Source organism: Salmo trutta, chromosome 31, assembly GCF_901001165.1.
Source record: "Salmo trutta chromosome 31, fSalTru1.1, whole genome shotgun sequence".
In the NCBI taxonomy this organism is placed as follows: Eukaryota; Metazoa; Chordata; class Actinopteri; order Salmoniformes; family Salmonidae; genus Salmo; species Salmo trutta.
The window spans coordinates 27,157,251-27,173,347 of NC_042987.1; the positions used below are offsets into that span (position 1 = coordinate 27,157,251).

Consider the following 16,097-nt stretch of genomic DNA (forward strand, 5'->3'; position numbering starts at 1 on the left):
GGTGACCTGGCTGAGAATAACGGCAAACAGCATTTCTTCCCCCCTCGACTTTATCTATCCCCCTATCCTCTCTCTTTCCCAATGTGGAACATAGAGCAGGAACAATCAAGGATCGTCCTCCTCCTCCTCCATCCTTCACCCTCCTCCATCCCCCCTTCATCCTCTCTTCCTCCTGTCTTTTCTTCCTCAATATGCAGGCCAGAGCCTGCCCAACCTGCAGGGCCGAGCACAGCTCCCTGCCTCCTCTGTTCCCCCCTGGAGAAGACCAAACACACAGTGGTCTGTTTCATGCTCCCAGGACACCATCACAGTTTAATGCTTCAACAGACTGACATCAGCATTATAACAACGCCTGCACATCCACCACATAAACACAAACCAATTCACAGCAGCACGCTGACTTTCAACTGCTGAGGATGAATTATGAGACAGACAATCAATCAATCAATCAATCAATCAATCAAATGTATTTATAAAGCCCTTCTTACATCAGTTGATGTCACAAAGTGCTGTACAGAAACCCAGCCTAAAACCCCAAACAGCAAGCAATGCAGATGAAGAAGCACGGTGGCTAGGAAAAACTCCCTAGAAAAGACAAACACCCACACACTCGCACATGCACACACACACAGTCTTTTTTAACTAATCATGTGGGGATACACAATTGATTCCCATTCAAAATCCTATTTTCCCTAACCCCTAACCCTAACTCTAACCTTAACTTTAAAACCTAACCTAAAGCCTAACCCAACCCTACACGATCTATCTCCTAACCTAACCCTTTAACCCCTAACCCTAATTCTAACCCTAACACTAATTCTAACTTTAACCCCAAACCCCCTACAAATAGCCTTTTTCCTTGTGGGGACTAATCCCGAGTTGGTCAAATTTTTGTTAGTTTAATATTCTTGTGGGGACTTGTGATCCCCAAAAGTATAGTTAAACATGTCCACTTGTGTAGGCCAACACACACACAGACACACAAACAAACACACACACACACACACACACACACACACACACACACACACACACACACACACACACACACACACACATCAATGCACAGCTCACAGACTTTCAACTGCCAGGGCAATTCCCCTCCAGCTGTTTCTCAGATTTATGTGGCAATTCTCACTTAGGAACTTCATTGGGGGGAAGGATGTTTAGCATGCTTTTACATATGCATCACATTTTTGAGGGGGAAAATCATGATGAAAGTGGCCATTTTAGGCCCTTTTTATAACGATACATGTAAGACCCTATGATCTGTGAACCGTACACTATACAGACATCTTGGTGTCTTTATACTCTCTATTTTGTGCACTAAAATATGGAGTATGTCCAGATTCTGAAGGGAAAAAAAGCCACATTAATCTATTCAACATTAAAGATATTAAAGCTGCAATATTTAACCTGTTGGGTGACCCAACAAAATTCACAAAGAAATGTGTGTTATAGATCTGTTTTCTCGTTGAAAGCAAGTCTAAGAAGCGATAGATCTGTTCTATGTGCAATATTTCTATGCGTCCTATTCTTAAGTTTCGTTTTTGCGTCTTTCGGTTTTGTACACCAGCTTCAAACAGCAGAAAATACAATCTTTTTGGTTATGGAAAATATATTTCCCAGCAGTTTAGATGGTGCAATGATTATCTACACTATACTTGCTTGTTTTGTCACATAAACTGAAATTAGGTGAACTATTAGAATTTTAGCAACCAAAACTACCCTTTTTGGTTTTGTTTATTTTAAGACATGTTTTGAACAATACACTATACAAGTACATCACATTTCCAGAGTTGGCTCTCTACTAGAAATGAAGATATGATACATTTTATGAGCACCATCAATCAATACAGTGAAGAGGAAATTGATTCTAAGGAAACTCCCTCTGCTGGTGATTTGCTGACTGTGCAATGCTAAAGGAGGGCTATGAAGACCTAGAATGTCAATTTCTACATATAAAATGGGTCATATCACATATCACTAAAAGTTCCAGAGAGCTCATTCTCGAAATGTGATATTCATATGGAGTTGGTCCCCCCTTTGCTGCTATAACAGCCTCAACTCTTCTGGGAAGGTTTTCCACTAGATGTTGGAACATTGTAGCGGGGATTTGCTTCCATTCAGCCAAAAGAGCATTAATGAGGTTGGGCAATGCTGTTGGGCGATTAGGCCTGGCTCGCAGTTGGCGTTCCAATTCATCCCAAAGGTGTTTGATGGAGTTGAGGTCAGGGCTTGTGCAGGCCAGTCAAGTTCTTCCACACAGATCTCGACAAACCATTTCTGTATGGACCTTGCTATGTGCACGGGGGCATTGTCCAGTGGTGTAAAGTACTTAAGCAAAAATCATTTTTTGGGGTATCTGTACTTTACTTCACTATTTATATTTTTGACAACTTTTACTTTTACTTCACTACATTCCTAAAGAAAATAATGTACTTTTTACGCCATACATTTTCCCTGACAGGCAAAAGTATTCATTACACTTTGACAGGAAAATTCTCCAATTCACACACTTATCAAGAAAACATCCCTGGTCATCCCTACTGCCTCTGATCTGGCAGACAACGTCAACCATCTCTGCAGCACTCCACCAATCAGGCCTTTATGGTAGAGCGGCCCGACGGAAGACACTCCTCAGTAAAAGGCACATGACAGCCCGCTTGGAGTTTGCCAAAAGTCACCTAAAGCCTCTCAGACCATGAGAAACAAGATTCTCTGGTCTGATGAAACCAAGATTGAACTCTCTGGCCTGAATGCCAAGCGTCACATCTAGAGGAAACCGGGCACCATCCCTACGGTGAAACATGGTGGCAGCATCATGCTGTGGAGATGTTTTCCAGTGGCAGGGACTGGGAGATTAATCAGGATCAAGGCAAAGATGAACGGAGCAAAGTACAGAGAGATCCTTGATTTAAACCTGATCCAGAGCACTCAGGACCTCAGACTGGGGCCAACGTTCACCTTCCAATAAGACAAGACCCTAAGCACACAGCCAAGACAACGCAGGAGTGTCTTTGGGACAAGTCTCTGAATGTCCTTGAGCCCGGACTTGAACCCGATCTAACATGTCTGGAGAGACCTGAAAATAGCTGTGCAGCAACACTCCCCATCCAACCTGACAGAGCTTGAGAGGATCTGCAGAGAAGAATGGGAGAAACTCCCCAAATACAGGTACGCCAAGCTTGTAGCGTCATACCCAAGAAGACTCGGTTCTGTAATCACTGCCAAACGTGCTTCAACAAAGTACTGAGTAAAGGGGCTGAATACCCTATTTGCTTTGACATTATGAGGCATTGTGTGTAGATTGATGAGGGGAAAAAACAATTTAATACATTTTAAAATAAGGCTGTAACGTAACAAAATGTGAAAGTCAAGGGGTCTGAATAATTTCCCGAAGGCACTGTATATGGAGACTGTTTACTTCCAAAAACAAGGGGTTAAATGTGTGTAAAAAAAGATCTAAAAACATTTCCTGATCTTTCTTATAATATCTTTTGTTCAATGCGTTTGTATGGGCTAATAAATGTTATTTGAGGATACTTCAATGGGTCTTCAAATTTTAAATCAAACGGCTAAATGATCCTTGGTATGACTTTCTACAAACAATGTCATATAGCTTAGCCTCAAAGCACGTGATAGTTGACTATCTCTGAGTTGTCAGCTGGTCCACAGTGTTGTGCCAGTGTTCCAATGGAGGGACAAAGTATCTGTCTGCATTTAACCTCTGGGCTGAGAGCAGTGTGTAGGGCAGCATATACACAGTCACTATTAGCATGTCATTAGTCCCAGTAAGAGGTGACATTGAGCCACTGAGAGTGTATGTAGTTCAAATCAGATCAAATCACATTTTATTGGTCGCATACACATGATTAGCAGATGTTAATGCAAGTGTAGCGAAATGCTTGTGCTTCTGGTTCTGACAGTGCAGTAATATCTAACAAGTAATCGAACAATTCCCCAACAACTCCCTAATACACACTAATCTAAAGGGGTGGAATAAGAATATGGACATATAAATATATGGCTGAGCGATGGCCGAGCAGCATAGGCAAGGTGCAGTAGATGGTATTTGGTATTTTATTAGGATCCCCATTAGCTGTTGCAAAAGCAGCAGCTACTCTTCCAGGGGTCCACACAAAATGTTTTACATAATACAGAATGACATAATACAGAACATCATTAGACAAGAACAGAACTACATACATTTTTAAAAAGTAGCCTACAAGGTATAGTATAAGGTATAGTATGTACATATGAGATGAGTAATGTAAGATATGTTAAAATTACTAAAGTAGATTTGTTTAAAGTGACGAGTGATCCATTTATTAAAGTGGCCAGTGATTTGAATCTCTATGTAGGCAGCAGCCTCTCTGAGTTAGTGATTGCTGTTTAGCTTTGAAATAGAAGCTGTTTTTCAATCTCTCGGTCCCAGCTTTGATCCACCTGTACTGACCTCGCCTTCTGGATGATAGCAGGGTGAACAGGCAGTGGCTCGGGTGGTTGTTGTCCTTGATCTTTTTGGCCTTCCTGTGACATCGGGTGCTGTAGGTGTCCTGGAGGGCAGGTAGTTTGCCCCCGGTGATGTGTTGTGCAGACCTCACCACCCTCTGGAGAGCCTTACGGTTATGGGCGGAGCAGTTGCCGTACCAAGCGGTGATACAGCCCGACAGGATGCTCTCGATTGTGCATCTGTAAAAGTTTGTGAGTGATTTTGGTGACAAGCCAAATTTCTTCAGCCTCCTGAGGTTGAAGAGGCACTGTGTGTGTGTGTGTGTGTGTGTGTGTGTGTGTGTGTGTGTGTGTGTGTGTGTGTGTGTGTGTGTGTGTGTGTGTGTGTGTGTGTGTGTGTGTGTGTGTGTGTGTGTGTGTGTGTGTGTGCGCACGCATATGTGCAAGCGGGCGGGCGCATGTGACGTGGAATGATGCAAACAAAATCATTTCCTCCACTCACAGTAAACACAGTGGAAACGTGTGATGATTATCAGGCATGACAAGGTGCACTTTACATTACATAAATCTTACACAGTAGGCTAGTAACACTGGAAATACCCACTTAAGTATGATTTATTGATATGTGTTTTTACTAGGTATGTAATGGAAAGTGAAATCCATAAGAGCTCTGCTAGCCCGCTGCTAATGACTAATCTGCCTATCCTATCTTCTGACGATGCCCCTTCCAATCAAAACTAAGAAGCGAGTGGCTGTGTTCCCTGTCCCCACACCCTGACCTGACTAGGAAAAACACAAGGCCCTGATGATGACAAACAAAAATACTATGAAAGCAAAGGCGCCCATTAAAAGTATTGAGATGCAGCCACCAGCTCATCTAACCACTCTTCCAACTCTCCTCTCTCTCTCCCAGAGTGAATCACAATGATGGACTGGGCATAAGACCTTGAGCCAGTCTTAGCCAATACATTAGTCTGATCAAGCCCACAGTCCTTAAAGTCCCTCCAGGGGAAGAAAGAATGATCGGGAAGAAATGTCACAGGTCAGATGCAACATTCAGCTGTCTCATAATTGGGAGACATACTGTAAATCTAAATGGTGGCTACATTACTGAGCTGTTTAATATGCCAGACCAAGATGTTATTTATGTTAGCATAGAGGGTACAGAGATATGACTGATATAATCTCTCTCTCTCTCTCGCTCTCTCTCTCTGTCTGTCTCTCTCTCTGTCTCTCTCTCTCTCTCTCTCTCTCTCTCTCTCTCTGTCTCTCTCTCTCTCTCTCTCTCTCTCTCTCACACACACAGACACTCTCTCTCTCTCTCTCTCTCTCTCTCTCTCTCTCACACACAGACACTCTCTCTCTCTCTCTCTCTCTCACACACACAGACACTCTCTCTCTCTCTCTCTCTCTCTCACACACACACACAGACACTCTCTCTCTCTCTCTCTCTCTCTCTCTCTCTCTCTCTCTCTCTCTCTCTCTCTCTCTCTCGTTATTATTTATTTACCTTTATTTCAACAGGGAAGTCATATTGAGACTGTCTCTTTTAGAAATGAGCCCTGCACATTTCTAAGGTCCACAGCAGGATAATCAATTTGATAAGGACTGTCCCATTAGCACAGGGACCTCCCAAGTTTATGATGTATGGCTTAGTGACCCTGACACTTTTATCACATTTACATCCCCTTCTACTCATGTTAATACAGGTACTTTTCAATCACTTCACAATCACATTTGTGACCTGTTTCAGGAAGCTAGGCGTATGTCGCACATCACTACTTCGCAGGAGAGGAATTTGAATGTACTGTTTTTTTTATCAAAATGTTGTTGTTGTTAGAAATGTGCCTTAATAACAAACTTCTATGCCATCTGTAAATACGAATAAAATTGTTAAATTACAAGCCTAGGTGGTTTAGCCACGGAAAAAGGCAGGAACCTTCCCACTAGCGATGATTGGCTGAGATAATAGATCGGCTGGACATGCCGAGAGATGAGTTTGGATTTGTCTGCCATGTATCATGCGTCTGTCTATGACATGAGCTGTCCAGTAGGTGTAGATAATCCAAAGATATTTGAAAGATATAACGTTAGCCATGGAGAAATGCAAAAGTGTTGCTACAGCTCTCAACAACATTGCTGCCCTGAATATAGCAGGCGCTATCGACAAAGATGAGTGGGAAAAAGTTGTGGACTACTTTCTACACACGGTCAGTGTGAACCGGAGTGACCTGACACAACACGGGCCAAACAAGCTGTACAAAGAAAATGGAAATGACACAGGACGTCTTACTTAGTTAGCTGAAGGGGTTCTAGTCTGCCATGAAGTGTTCATCCATGTATATGGTTAAGAGTCTAGCTACATTTTCAGATATTATACGTTTCTAATATTGTCAGAAAGTCGTTTTCATTGCAAGTGAAAACGTACTGTTAGCTAGCTTGCGAACGTTAGCTTGCTGGCTCGCTAGCTAAAGTTACATGTATGGTCTGTGTAGTAATATTATTCATAACTCAGAGATACATGTGCGTTGCTAGTTATAACCTAATGTTAGCTAGCTAGCTAACATTGAACTTATTTGGTTAGTTTTAGCTACCTGCAGATTCATACTACAGAATTTAATGCATGGTGGCTAGCTATGACAATCCGTTTGTATTAATACTGTATGGGTTGGGATTATGGTTCATTGTTTAGCTAGCAATCTAGCTACATGTCTAAACATGTAGCTAGATTGCTAGCTAAACAATGATGATTTCACCAGATGATTACATGACCCATTAAGCTAGCCAGGTGTGTCTGGGGGTGATTACAGCCATCTATTGTATTTCATGAACATGTGTACATGTCTAGACAATAGTGACCCATCCACTTAGCTAGATGTGTCTGGGGGTGATTACAGCCATCTATTGTATTTCATGAACATGTGTACATGTCTAGACAATAGTGACCCATCTACTTAGCTAGATGTGGCTGGGGGGGTGGTTATAGCATTTCTTTCACGTGACCATTCAATTTAGACAAGTGTGTCTGGGTAAGCATCATCTAATAATTATAACATATATAAATATCATTTTTTTGGACACTTTCAATTTTTTAAATTGCTACTATGCAAATGTGCAAATAACCATTTCTCTGTACCGTTTACACATCCTGTGTCCTGTGCATGTGACAATAAACTTCGATTTTATTTGAAATAATTTGTGTTTACCAGAAACAGTAACGTGAAGAACAACATGACCTGCACCAAAGTCAGATTAGGACAAGGATCATCAACTAGATTCAGACGCGGGCCGATTTTTTTCTTAAGTGGATGGTCGGGGGCCGGAATATAATTACAAATCATTTGTAGACTGCAGATATAATGTTTGACTAAAACATAATAATTTCAAACCATGCTTACATTTGGATATGATCATGTTTCTCTCTATTATGCATGCGAATATTTGGGAATTAAAATCACTTGGAGATGATTTCCTGGTCTTTTTAGTCAAATGTGTCCAACAATAAAAAATATTTTAAAAAATGAAAAAAAAATGTGGGAGGGCTCAGAAAACTTGGGAGGTAAATAAAACCACCCACGGGCCAAATTCGGCCTGTGGGCCATCAATTGGGGAACCCTGGATTAGGATATCAGCCAAGGACTAAATCACATGTATTTTAAGAGGGTGTGAATGATGCTGAATAGGTGTAGACATAGAAGATCTCAAAAGTGGAGTTACAAGCAGAATTACTATCAAAGCAGAATTACTTTCCCATGGTTCCTCAACTGCAGTGTATGAAATACAATTTTGTAGCTCTACTTTTATCCAATGGAAAAAACACAAGACCGAATCGAGGTTGTCTGTCACATTTTAGCAGTCACATGACTTGTTTTTGTAATCACATCATGACTCATTTTAGCAATCACAATCACATAGTGATTCACTTTAGTAGTAGGCTATGGATTAAGCATAGTGGTAAAGACGTCTTTGGGAAAAGAAGTGCTTGAACACATAGTAGTATGGGAAGAAAGTACATACTGTACTATTACTTCTATAATACTAATACTACTGTAAACTATGGGTATCAGTGTATATTGTATACTGTATGTGCCAATAGCCTACATTATTATTGCAATTGTCCTGCATTACACCACATTGTTTCTTGAATATACAGTACTGTATCTGTAGTAGCTTGAACAGTGTTGCATTTAAACACAGTTAACAGAACAATGAGTCACTCAAGTCTCCTGCACCTTACTGATGTAAAGTGCCATATTGCATGGCCATTCTTCTGCCCTTATATCATTGTAAATTAGTATTTTATTTATTTAACATTTATTTAACGAGGCAAGTCAGTTAAGAACAAATTCTTACTTACAATGACGGCCTACTCCGGCCAAACCCGGATGACGCTGGGCCAATTGTGCGCCGCCCTATTGGACTCCAAATCACGGCCGGCTGTGATACAGCTTGGATTCAAACCAGGGTGTCTGTAGTGACGCCTCTAGCACTGAGATTCAGTGCCTTAGACCACTGCGCCACTCGGGAGCCCCCAATAGTAGTAAATAGTAGGTCTGTACATAAAACGAATGTATTGCTCCCTCCGGGAGCTGACTATAGTAAACTCAGCAGAAAAAGAAATGTCCTCTCACTGTCAACTGCGTTTATTTTCAGCAAACTTAACATGTGTAAATATTTGTATGAACATAACAAGATTCAACAACTGAGACATAAACTGAACAAGTTCCACAGACATGTGACTAACAGAAATGGAATAATGTGTGCCTGAACAAAGGGGGGGTCAAAATCAAAAGTAGCAGTCAGTATCTGGTGTGGCCACTAGCTGCATTAAGTACTGCAGTGCATCTCCTCCTTATGGACTGCACCAGATTTGCCAGTTCTTGCTGTGAGATGTTACTCCATTCTTCCACCAAGGCACCTGCAAGTTCCCGGACATTTCTGGGGGGAATGGCCCTAGCCCTCACCCTCCGATCCAACAGGTCCCAGACGAGCTCAATGGGATTGAGATCCGGGCTCTTCGCTGGCCATGGCAGAACACTGACATTCCTGTCTTGCAGGAAATCACGCACAGAACGAGCAGTATGGCTGGTGGCATTGTCATGCTGGAGGGTCATGTCAGGATGAGCCAGCAGGAAGGGTACCACATGAGGGAGGAGGATGTCTTCCCTGTAACGCACAGCGTTGAGATTGCCTGCAATGACAACAAGCTCAGTCCGATGATGCTGTGACACACCGCCCCAGACCATGACGGACCCTCCACCTCCAAATCGATCCTGCTCCAGAGTACAGGCCTCAGTGTAACGCTCATTCCTTCAACAATAAACGCAAATCCGACCATCACCCCTGGTGAGACAAAACCGCAACTCGTCAGTGAAGAGCACTTTTTGCCAGTCCTGTCTGGTTCAGCGACGGTGGGTTTGTGCCCATAGGCGACGTTGTTGCCGGTGATGTCTGGTGAGGACCTGCCTTACAACAGGCCTACAAGCCCTCAGTCCAGCCTATTGCGGACAGTCTGAGCACTGATGGAGGGATTGTGCGTTCCTGGTGTAACTCGGGGAGTTGTTGTTGCCATCCTGTACCTGTCCCGCAGGTGTGATGTTCAGATGTACCGATCCTGTGCAGGTGTTGTTACACGTGATCTGCCACTGCGAGGATGATCAGCTGTCTGTCCTGTCTCCCTGTAGCGCTGTCTTAGATGGCTCACAGTACGAACATTGCAATTTATTACCCTGGCCACATCTGCAGTCCTCATGCCTCCTTGCAGCACACAGATGAGCAGGGTCCCTGGGCATCTTTCTTTTGGTGTTTTTCAGAGTCAGTAGAAATGCCTCTCTAGTGTCCTAAGTTTTCATAACTGTGACCTTAATTGCCTACCGTCTGTAAGCCGTTAGTGTCTTAATGACCGTTCCACAGGTGCATGTTCATTAATTGTTTACGGTTCATTGAACAAGCATGGGAAAGAGTGTTTAAACCCTTTACAATGAAGATCTGTGAAGTAATTTGGATTTTTACGAATTTTCTTTGAAAGACAGGGTCCTGAAAAGGGACGTTTCTTTTTTTGCTGACGGTTGGACAAATTTGACTTCACATTCTGACATTTATCCACATTTCTCCTAAAGTCACATTTCGAAGTTACTCCAAATGTCAAATTTCGAAGTTGTTTTTGACACCCTGAGTTGCCAGGGTTGAGCCTCCTGGCAAGGCGCCTCACGGCTGGTTAAAAGTAGGCTTTAATTACGAATGGTTAAGTTAAGGGTTAAGGTTTGGGATAAGATTAAATTAAGTTTAGGCATTAAGTTAAGGGTTAAAGTTTGGGATAGGTTTAAATTAAGTTTAGGCATTAAGTTAAGGGTTAAGGTTTGGGATAGGGTTAAATTAAGTTTAGGCATTAAATTAAGGGTTAAGGTTTGGGATAGGGTTAAATTAAGTTTAGTCATTAAGTTAAGGGTTAAGGTTTGGGATAGGGTTAAATTAAGTTTAGGCATTAAGTTAAGGGTCAAGGTTTGGGATAGGGTTAAAATAAAAAACAAATATCTAGCACTGGGAGTAAACCCGCAACCCTCGGAGACAGAGCTCAATGCTTACTGCAGCCTACTTGATGGTAATAGTGCTCACTGTTGCCCCTACAGGAGGGTTTTGAAGACATCTCTCGATGTCTTCGGGACCTGGCTGGCCTATATACTGTAACTATGTGATTGCTTTCTCACTGTGCTGGAGTGTAGACTGGGAACCAGCATAGTGTGGTAACAAGATCTCATAGTTTCCCTTCAAAATGTGATGTATTATGGATGAACCTCAATTTCTGCGTGGTTACAGGGTTAAAACAGAAACAACTCAAAGGGTTAAGTTGAGGCATTAATTCTGAGTGGTTAAGGTTAGGGCTACGGTTTTGGGAAGGCTTAGTCTTACTACAGTGGGCTAAATCAGGGTCACACAGAGTGTTTCTTGGTAGTCTTAAACAAATCTACTTTGAAACAAAAGTATATACCTAACACACAAAGACACCTGTACCATATCATATATAGAGTTGAAATGTATTCAATTTTGAGTTTGCATCCCAATATTACACTATATACATCACAGAAGACTGAAATATAACAAAACCATTTAAAAAAGATCTGTTTATTCATTAAAAAATGCTGAATAATATTAATAACATTCCACCGAAGAGGCCACTAGAGGGCGATTTGGTCATTTGATAGCAGTAAAGGGCTACAACAAAATTATTAAAACAACACGCCAATTTTCTATCAACAATCATCATGTAGTCTCAAGGCTTGTTAAAGCTGAACTAACCACCATGGTTACATACCCAATGGCACCTTATTCCCTATATAGTACACTACTTTTGACCAGCATGGTGAATTCCTGGGAAGGCATACATATAATCAGCTGTGCTCTACTGTGCTGTATTCTGGGCATGCTGATTTCTGATTTGAACCGTTTCTATGAAAAGAGCTGGAAGAACACAGTCAGTGTGTGTGAGTGCTTGGGGTGGGGGGGGGGTAATGTGTGAGTGTACGCGCCTGTGTGCAGTATCATCTTTGCATGGTTATGCTGGTAAAGTGATCGTCTGGCTAGCAGGAGTTTCTAGCGAATGACCAGGGAGAGAATGGGTGAGAGAGAGAGAGAATGAAAGAGAATGGGAGAGAGAAGAAAATGAGAGAGAGAGAGAGCAAGAGAGAGAGAGAGAGAGAGGAGGGGGGGGCGGTCTGAGGTTTCACTGCAAGGATAATTATTAGACTGGTGGAAAGGCAGAGCAGCGTGGGACACTCAGACACGAAGGATATGCATGATCACTACTGGCTAGAAGTAGCCTACACGCTGATGAAACAGATTACAATAAGAAGTCAATAATGGGTTATTTTGACTTAGTGTTTTTGAAATCCAAGGTTCCACTTGAAAGTGAGATTTTCTGTTTCACTACAAAATATTTTCAGTAGGTTACAAATTGTAAAGGACCAGATATGGCATGTTTAATATAGCCTAGTTTCTGAGGGGATGCCAAGTAATGCTGAAGCACAATATATATATATATATATATCAGTTGAACCTGAAAACCTAAGTAGTCTAGTCTATTTGCAGGGGAAGCAGAGTTCGTGCTGCAAAGAACATGTTATTGGAACATACTTTTAATCTGATAGGTAGACTACTTACAAGCCAACCTATCTTATTCTCAGAACTGTAAACAATCTACAGTTGCTTAGCCTATTATCAAGGACTCAGGTGTTACAGTAACAATTTATTTCATACACAAATAAAGTTATGATCTCCGTGAACGCAAAGTCAATTGGATGCACAAAGCAGCATTATAGTGATAGACACAGTACCCTACCTGATATTTCTGATTGAGGCACTCCGTTCAGACTGAATCCCTTGCCATTGTAGAACTGTCGGATATCCGAACAACTCTGAGCTTTTCCGCTCCCCATATCCCCGAATCCCGGGATAGTCAGCGCGCAAATCAACAGAGCCATAAACACGGGGAAATCCATCCTACTCTATTACCGTCACACGGCCAAGTGCAAATCCGAAAGAGGGGTGTCGTGTGATTGAGCTAAGTCCTAAATAACGGGATTCATCTATTGCCAGCCGTTTGTCCAAACTCCTCTGTTACGTTGGGCTTCGCTACTGTCGCTCTCCTGTTGGTTCGCTGCGCCCCGTTTCTGCGCAGTGCTGCACGGGAAGCGTGTGTGTGGAGGGGGAGAGCAGTCCGGTTTCTTCTCAGGGCACCTCGAGGGGCTTTTTGGTTTCAATGTAGATACATCAACCACTGTATCAATTTCACACAATTTATCTGCACCTCTGGGAAGACAAGTCGGTAAACACTGTGCAGTCACCTGAGGAAAGGCAATATAAACATATTTAGCAGAAAAATCATGAATCTACAAAATTCCAGAAAATGGACAGGTGAACATTAATGAAAAAGAACGTCTCTGTATGGTATTACCGGATATGGCAGCTGTCAGCAGATGAGTGAGCGGTAAAACGGCGGTAAAGGTAATGATGCTCTCCCAGCGCTGCTACTCGGTCGAATGAGGAGGAGGCGGAGAGAGAGAGCGCCAGAGAGAGAAGGGGGTGGACAGAATGTAAGAGACAAGAACAAATGGGCAGAGAAAGAGAAAGATGAGAGAGAGAGAGAGAGAATATAGCTGTTCCTTGGGACACTAATCTTACTCACCTGTCTAGTTTAATTTGGTTAATTAGATATATAACGTTTGTTTTTAGAGATGTTTACACAGTATATGATCTTTTGAATGATTTAATGCATCACTGAAAATACCTTAAGGCTACCGTGCACATGTAGACTTATCCATACTTATTTCTAAAGGAATGTGTACAATGTGTCTTGACAGCTTGAAGGCCTCAGGTGTCACAGGTGGATCAGCAGCTGCCCTCAGGTACCAGTCCACCAATCATCAGCTAGCGTCCTTGTGCATGCGCCTATCTGTGTCATCACTCCTCAAGGTGCAATTACAGACTGGGAGCATGCTGCTACCTGCCCAAACACTGTCTATCTGTTCTGTACCCTTCTGACTGTCTCCCTTGTCTTTGCTGTGTGTGTCTTGGGGTGGGGGGAAACATTGGAACATTGCCAGTTGTGTATACTCACCTGACAGAAGAGTCTTGTGCATTTGGGTTTCACAGATTTGTACTTGTTTCCAATTCTCTCTCTCTCTCGTACTGTAAGTGTGGGGTCCTTGTATTTTATGGGCTATGGTTTCCTACGCATTTGAGCGAATGCGTCAGTGACAGAGCGTCCCACTGGTTTTCTCACCAGCCCGCTGTGTATTCACACACTTCAGTTCTTTAACTGTCCTTCGTTCCTCTCACACCTTCCTCTCTAAAGCCTGTCTGTACTCAAGCAACCCTACATCTCTTTCTGGGTTTTATATTTTTTAACAAACTCAATGTCAGTGCAGGACTACATACAAAATGCACCTCTACTGACTTACTGGCATAAAACCGTAATGTGACGCACACTGTATAGTGATGTGTATGTCTATCAGTGAACGTGAAGATGCTTTTCCTTGTTTGATCTCAGAATTCCTGATGGAGATGTGTCATTGAAGTTTTCTATTCTGAAAACTGGCCCTCGCTCAGAGAGAGAGGGAGGGAGAGAGAGAGAGAGAGAGAGCAGGGGACAAGAGACAGAGGAAGGGGGGCCAGATAAAGAGGAGTAGGGACAAACGACGGAGGGAGGGAGGGAGGGAGGGAGGGAGGGAGGGAGGGAGGGAGGGAGGGAGGGAGGGAGGGAGGGAGGGAGGGAGGGAGGGAGGGAGGGAGGGAGGGAGGAGAAAGATGGAGACTAAGGGAAGAACGGAAAGATTGAGAGAGGGTGAGTGAGGTAGAGAAAGAGAGAAAAAGAACAAGAGAGAAAGAAAAAGTGTGCTCTACGCCATAAATGGTCATATCATCCTGCTTCATGCATCTATTTGTAATCACACAATATTGTTCATGAATGCATTAGCTACTGTCACTCTATTCGTATTAGCTGATCCATGTGACTAGATCATTCCTAACATTAGCTACTGTCCTCTCACCTATCACACAGTACACCCTCAACTATATAGACACACCCACCCGCTCACACCCTCTCTTATCACACATAATAGTTATTCTGAGAAGAAATGAATAGTGGATATTTTACAACATTGCTACAGTACTGTACTATTAACTGTTCTGCATTCTTGCGGCTAATTGTATTGTTATACTTTAGTAGCGCAGTTAGATGTTCTGTGTCACAAGGGCACAGCCTTACAGACTCCTCCTCCTACCACATGCAGTAGACAGAGAAAAATGTGAAATTCTTTCTTTTTTCCCTTTCCCTCACTTTTGTACATCCTTGCATGCATGTGTGTGAGTGTCTGTGTATATTTAAACACATGTGGCTCTATGTTGGCCCTTGGTTGTGGTATATAAGGGTAGCCTGATGGGCAAGCTCTCCGGTGTCTGGTATGGAGATTATGCAATTAACGCGGGCTAAAGCCACAACGCTGCCATTTTGTCTGCAGGCTCCACCATTTAAGTTTTATTGGGCCTGACCATGAAAGCTTTCCTAACGAGTAGCAGGCTGCAGGAAGTATGTGAGTGTGTGTGTGTGTATGTGTGTGTGTTTGGTTTGAGGGAGAGGTGAGGTGAGGGGGAAGAGGGGGAGGAGAGAGAAGCTGAGGGGGTGAGAGGGTGAGAGGGAACTCATCTTCCACACCATACTGCTATTACATGACAGGCATTTTCAGGGCGTGATACTGCTGTGAATAGGAAAATGATACTGTTCTATTGAACTCAAATCATAGAGTTAGTCAGACACACATGCACACAGATGAGTGCGCACACACACACACACACACACACACACACACACACACACACACACACACACACACACACACACACACACACACACACACTGTTTTCACTCTGTACTAAGGCTGTTTGGATCTGTTAAGGCAGCACACAGGTATTTACATAGAAACCCCACTGAGGCACTGTGGTAGGCGCTGTCAGTTGGCCATACCTGCTGCTCTGTGTGTGTGTGTGCAGCAGAGTGAGAGATAGAGTCACTCTCTCCTTCAGTGAAGCAATGGCTTAGCTCCACATACCCCAGAGACAAAGGCTGACAGGTGCCTAATGACTGGTTC

General features: G+C 42.8%; 1 protein-coding gene across 1 annotated transcript in view; it reads right to left on the reverse strand.

Annotated features, from left to right (window-relative positions):
• Nucleotides 1-13,503, reverse strand: part of LOC115169841 (glypican-1) — a 116,200-nt gene extending 102,697 nt beyond the window's left edge. The window contains exons 1-2 of the mRNA XM_029725859.1: nucleotides 13,406-13,503; nucleotides 12,791-13,295 (exon numbers count right to left, since the gene is read on the reverse strand). Of these exons, the coding sequence (XP_029581719.1) occupies nucleotides 12,791-12,950 (160 nt within the window). The 5' untranslated portion in view covers nucleotides 12,951-13,295; nucleotides 13,406-13,503. The remainder of the gene's footprint in view (nucleotides 1-12,790; nucleotides 13,296-13,405) is intronic.
• Between the last annotated feature and the right edge of the window lie 2,594 nt (nucleotides 13,504-16,097).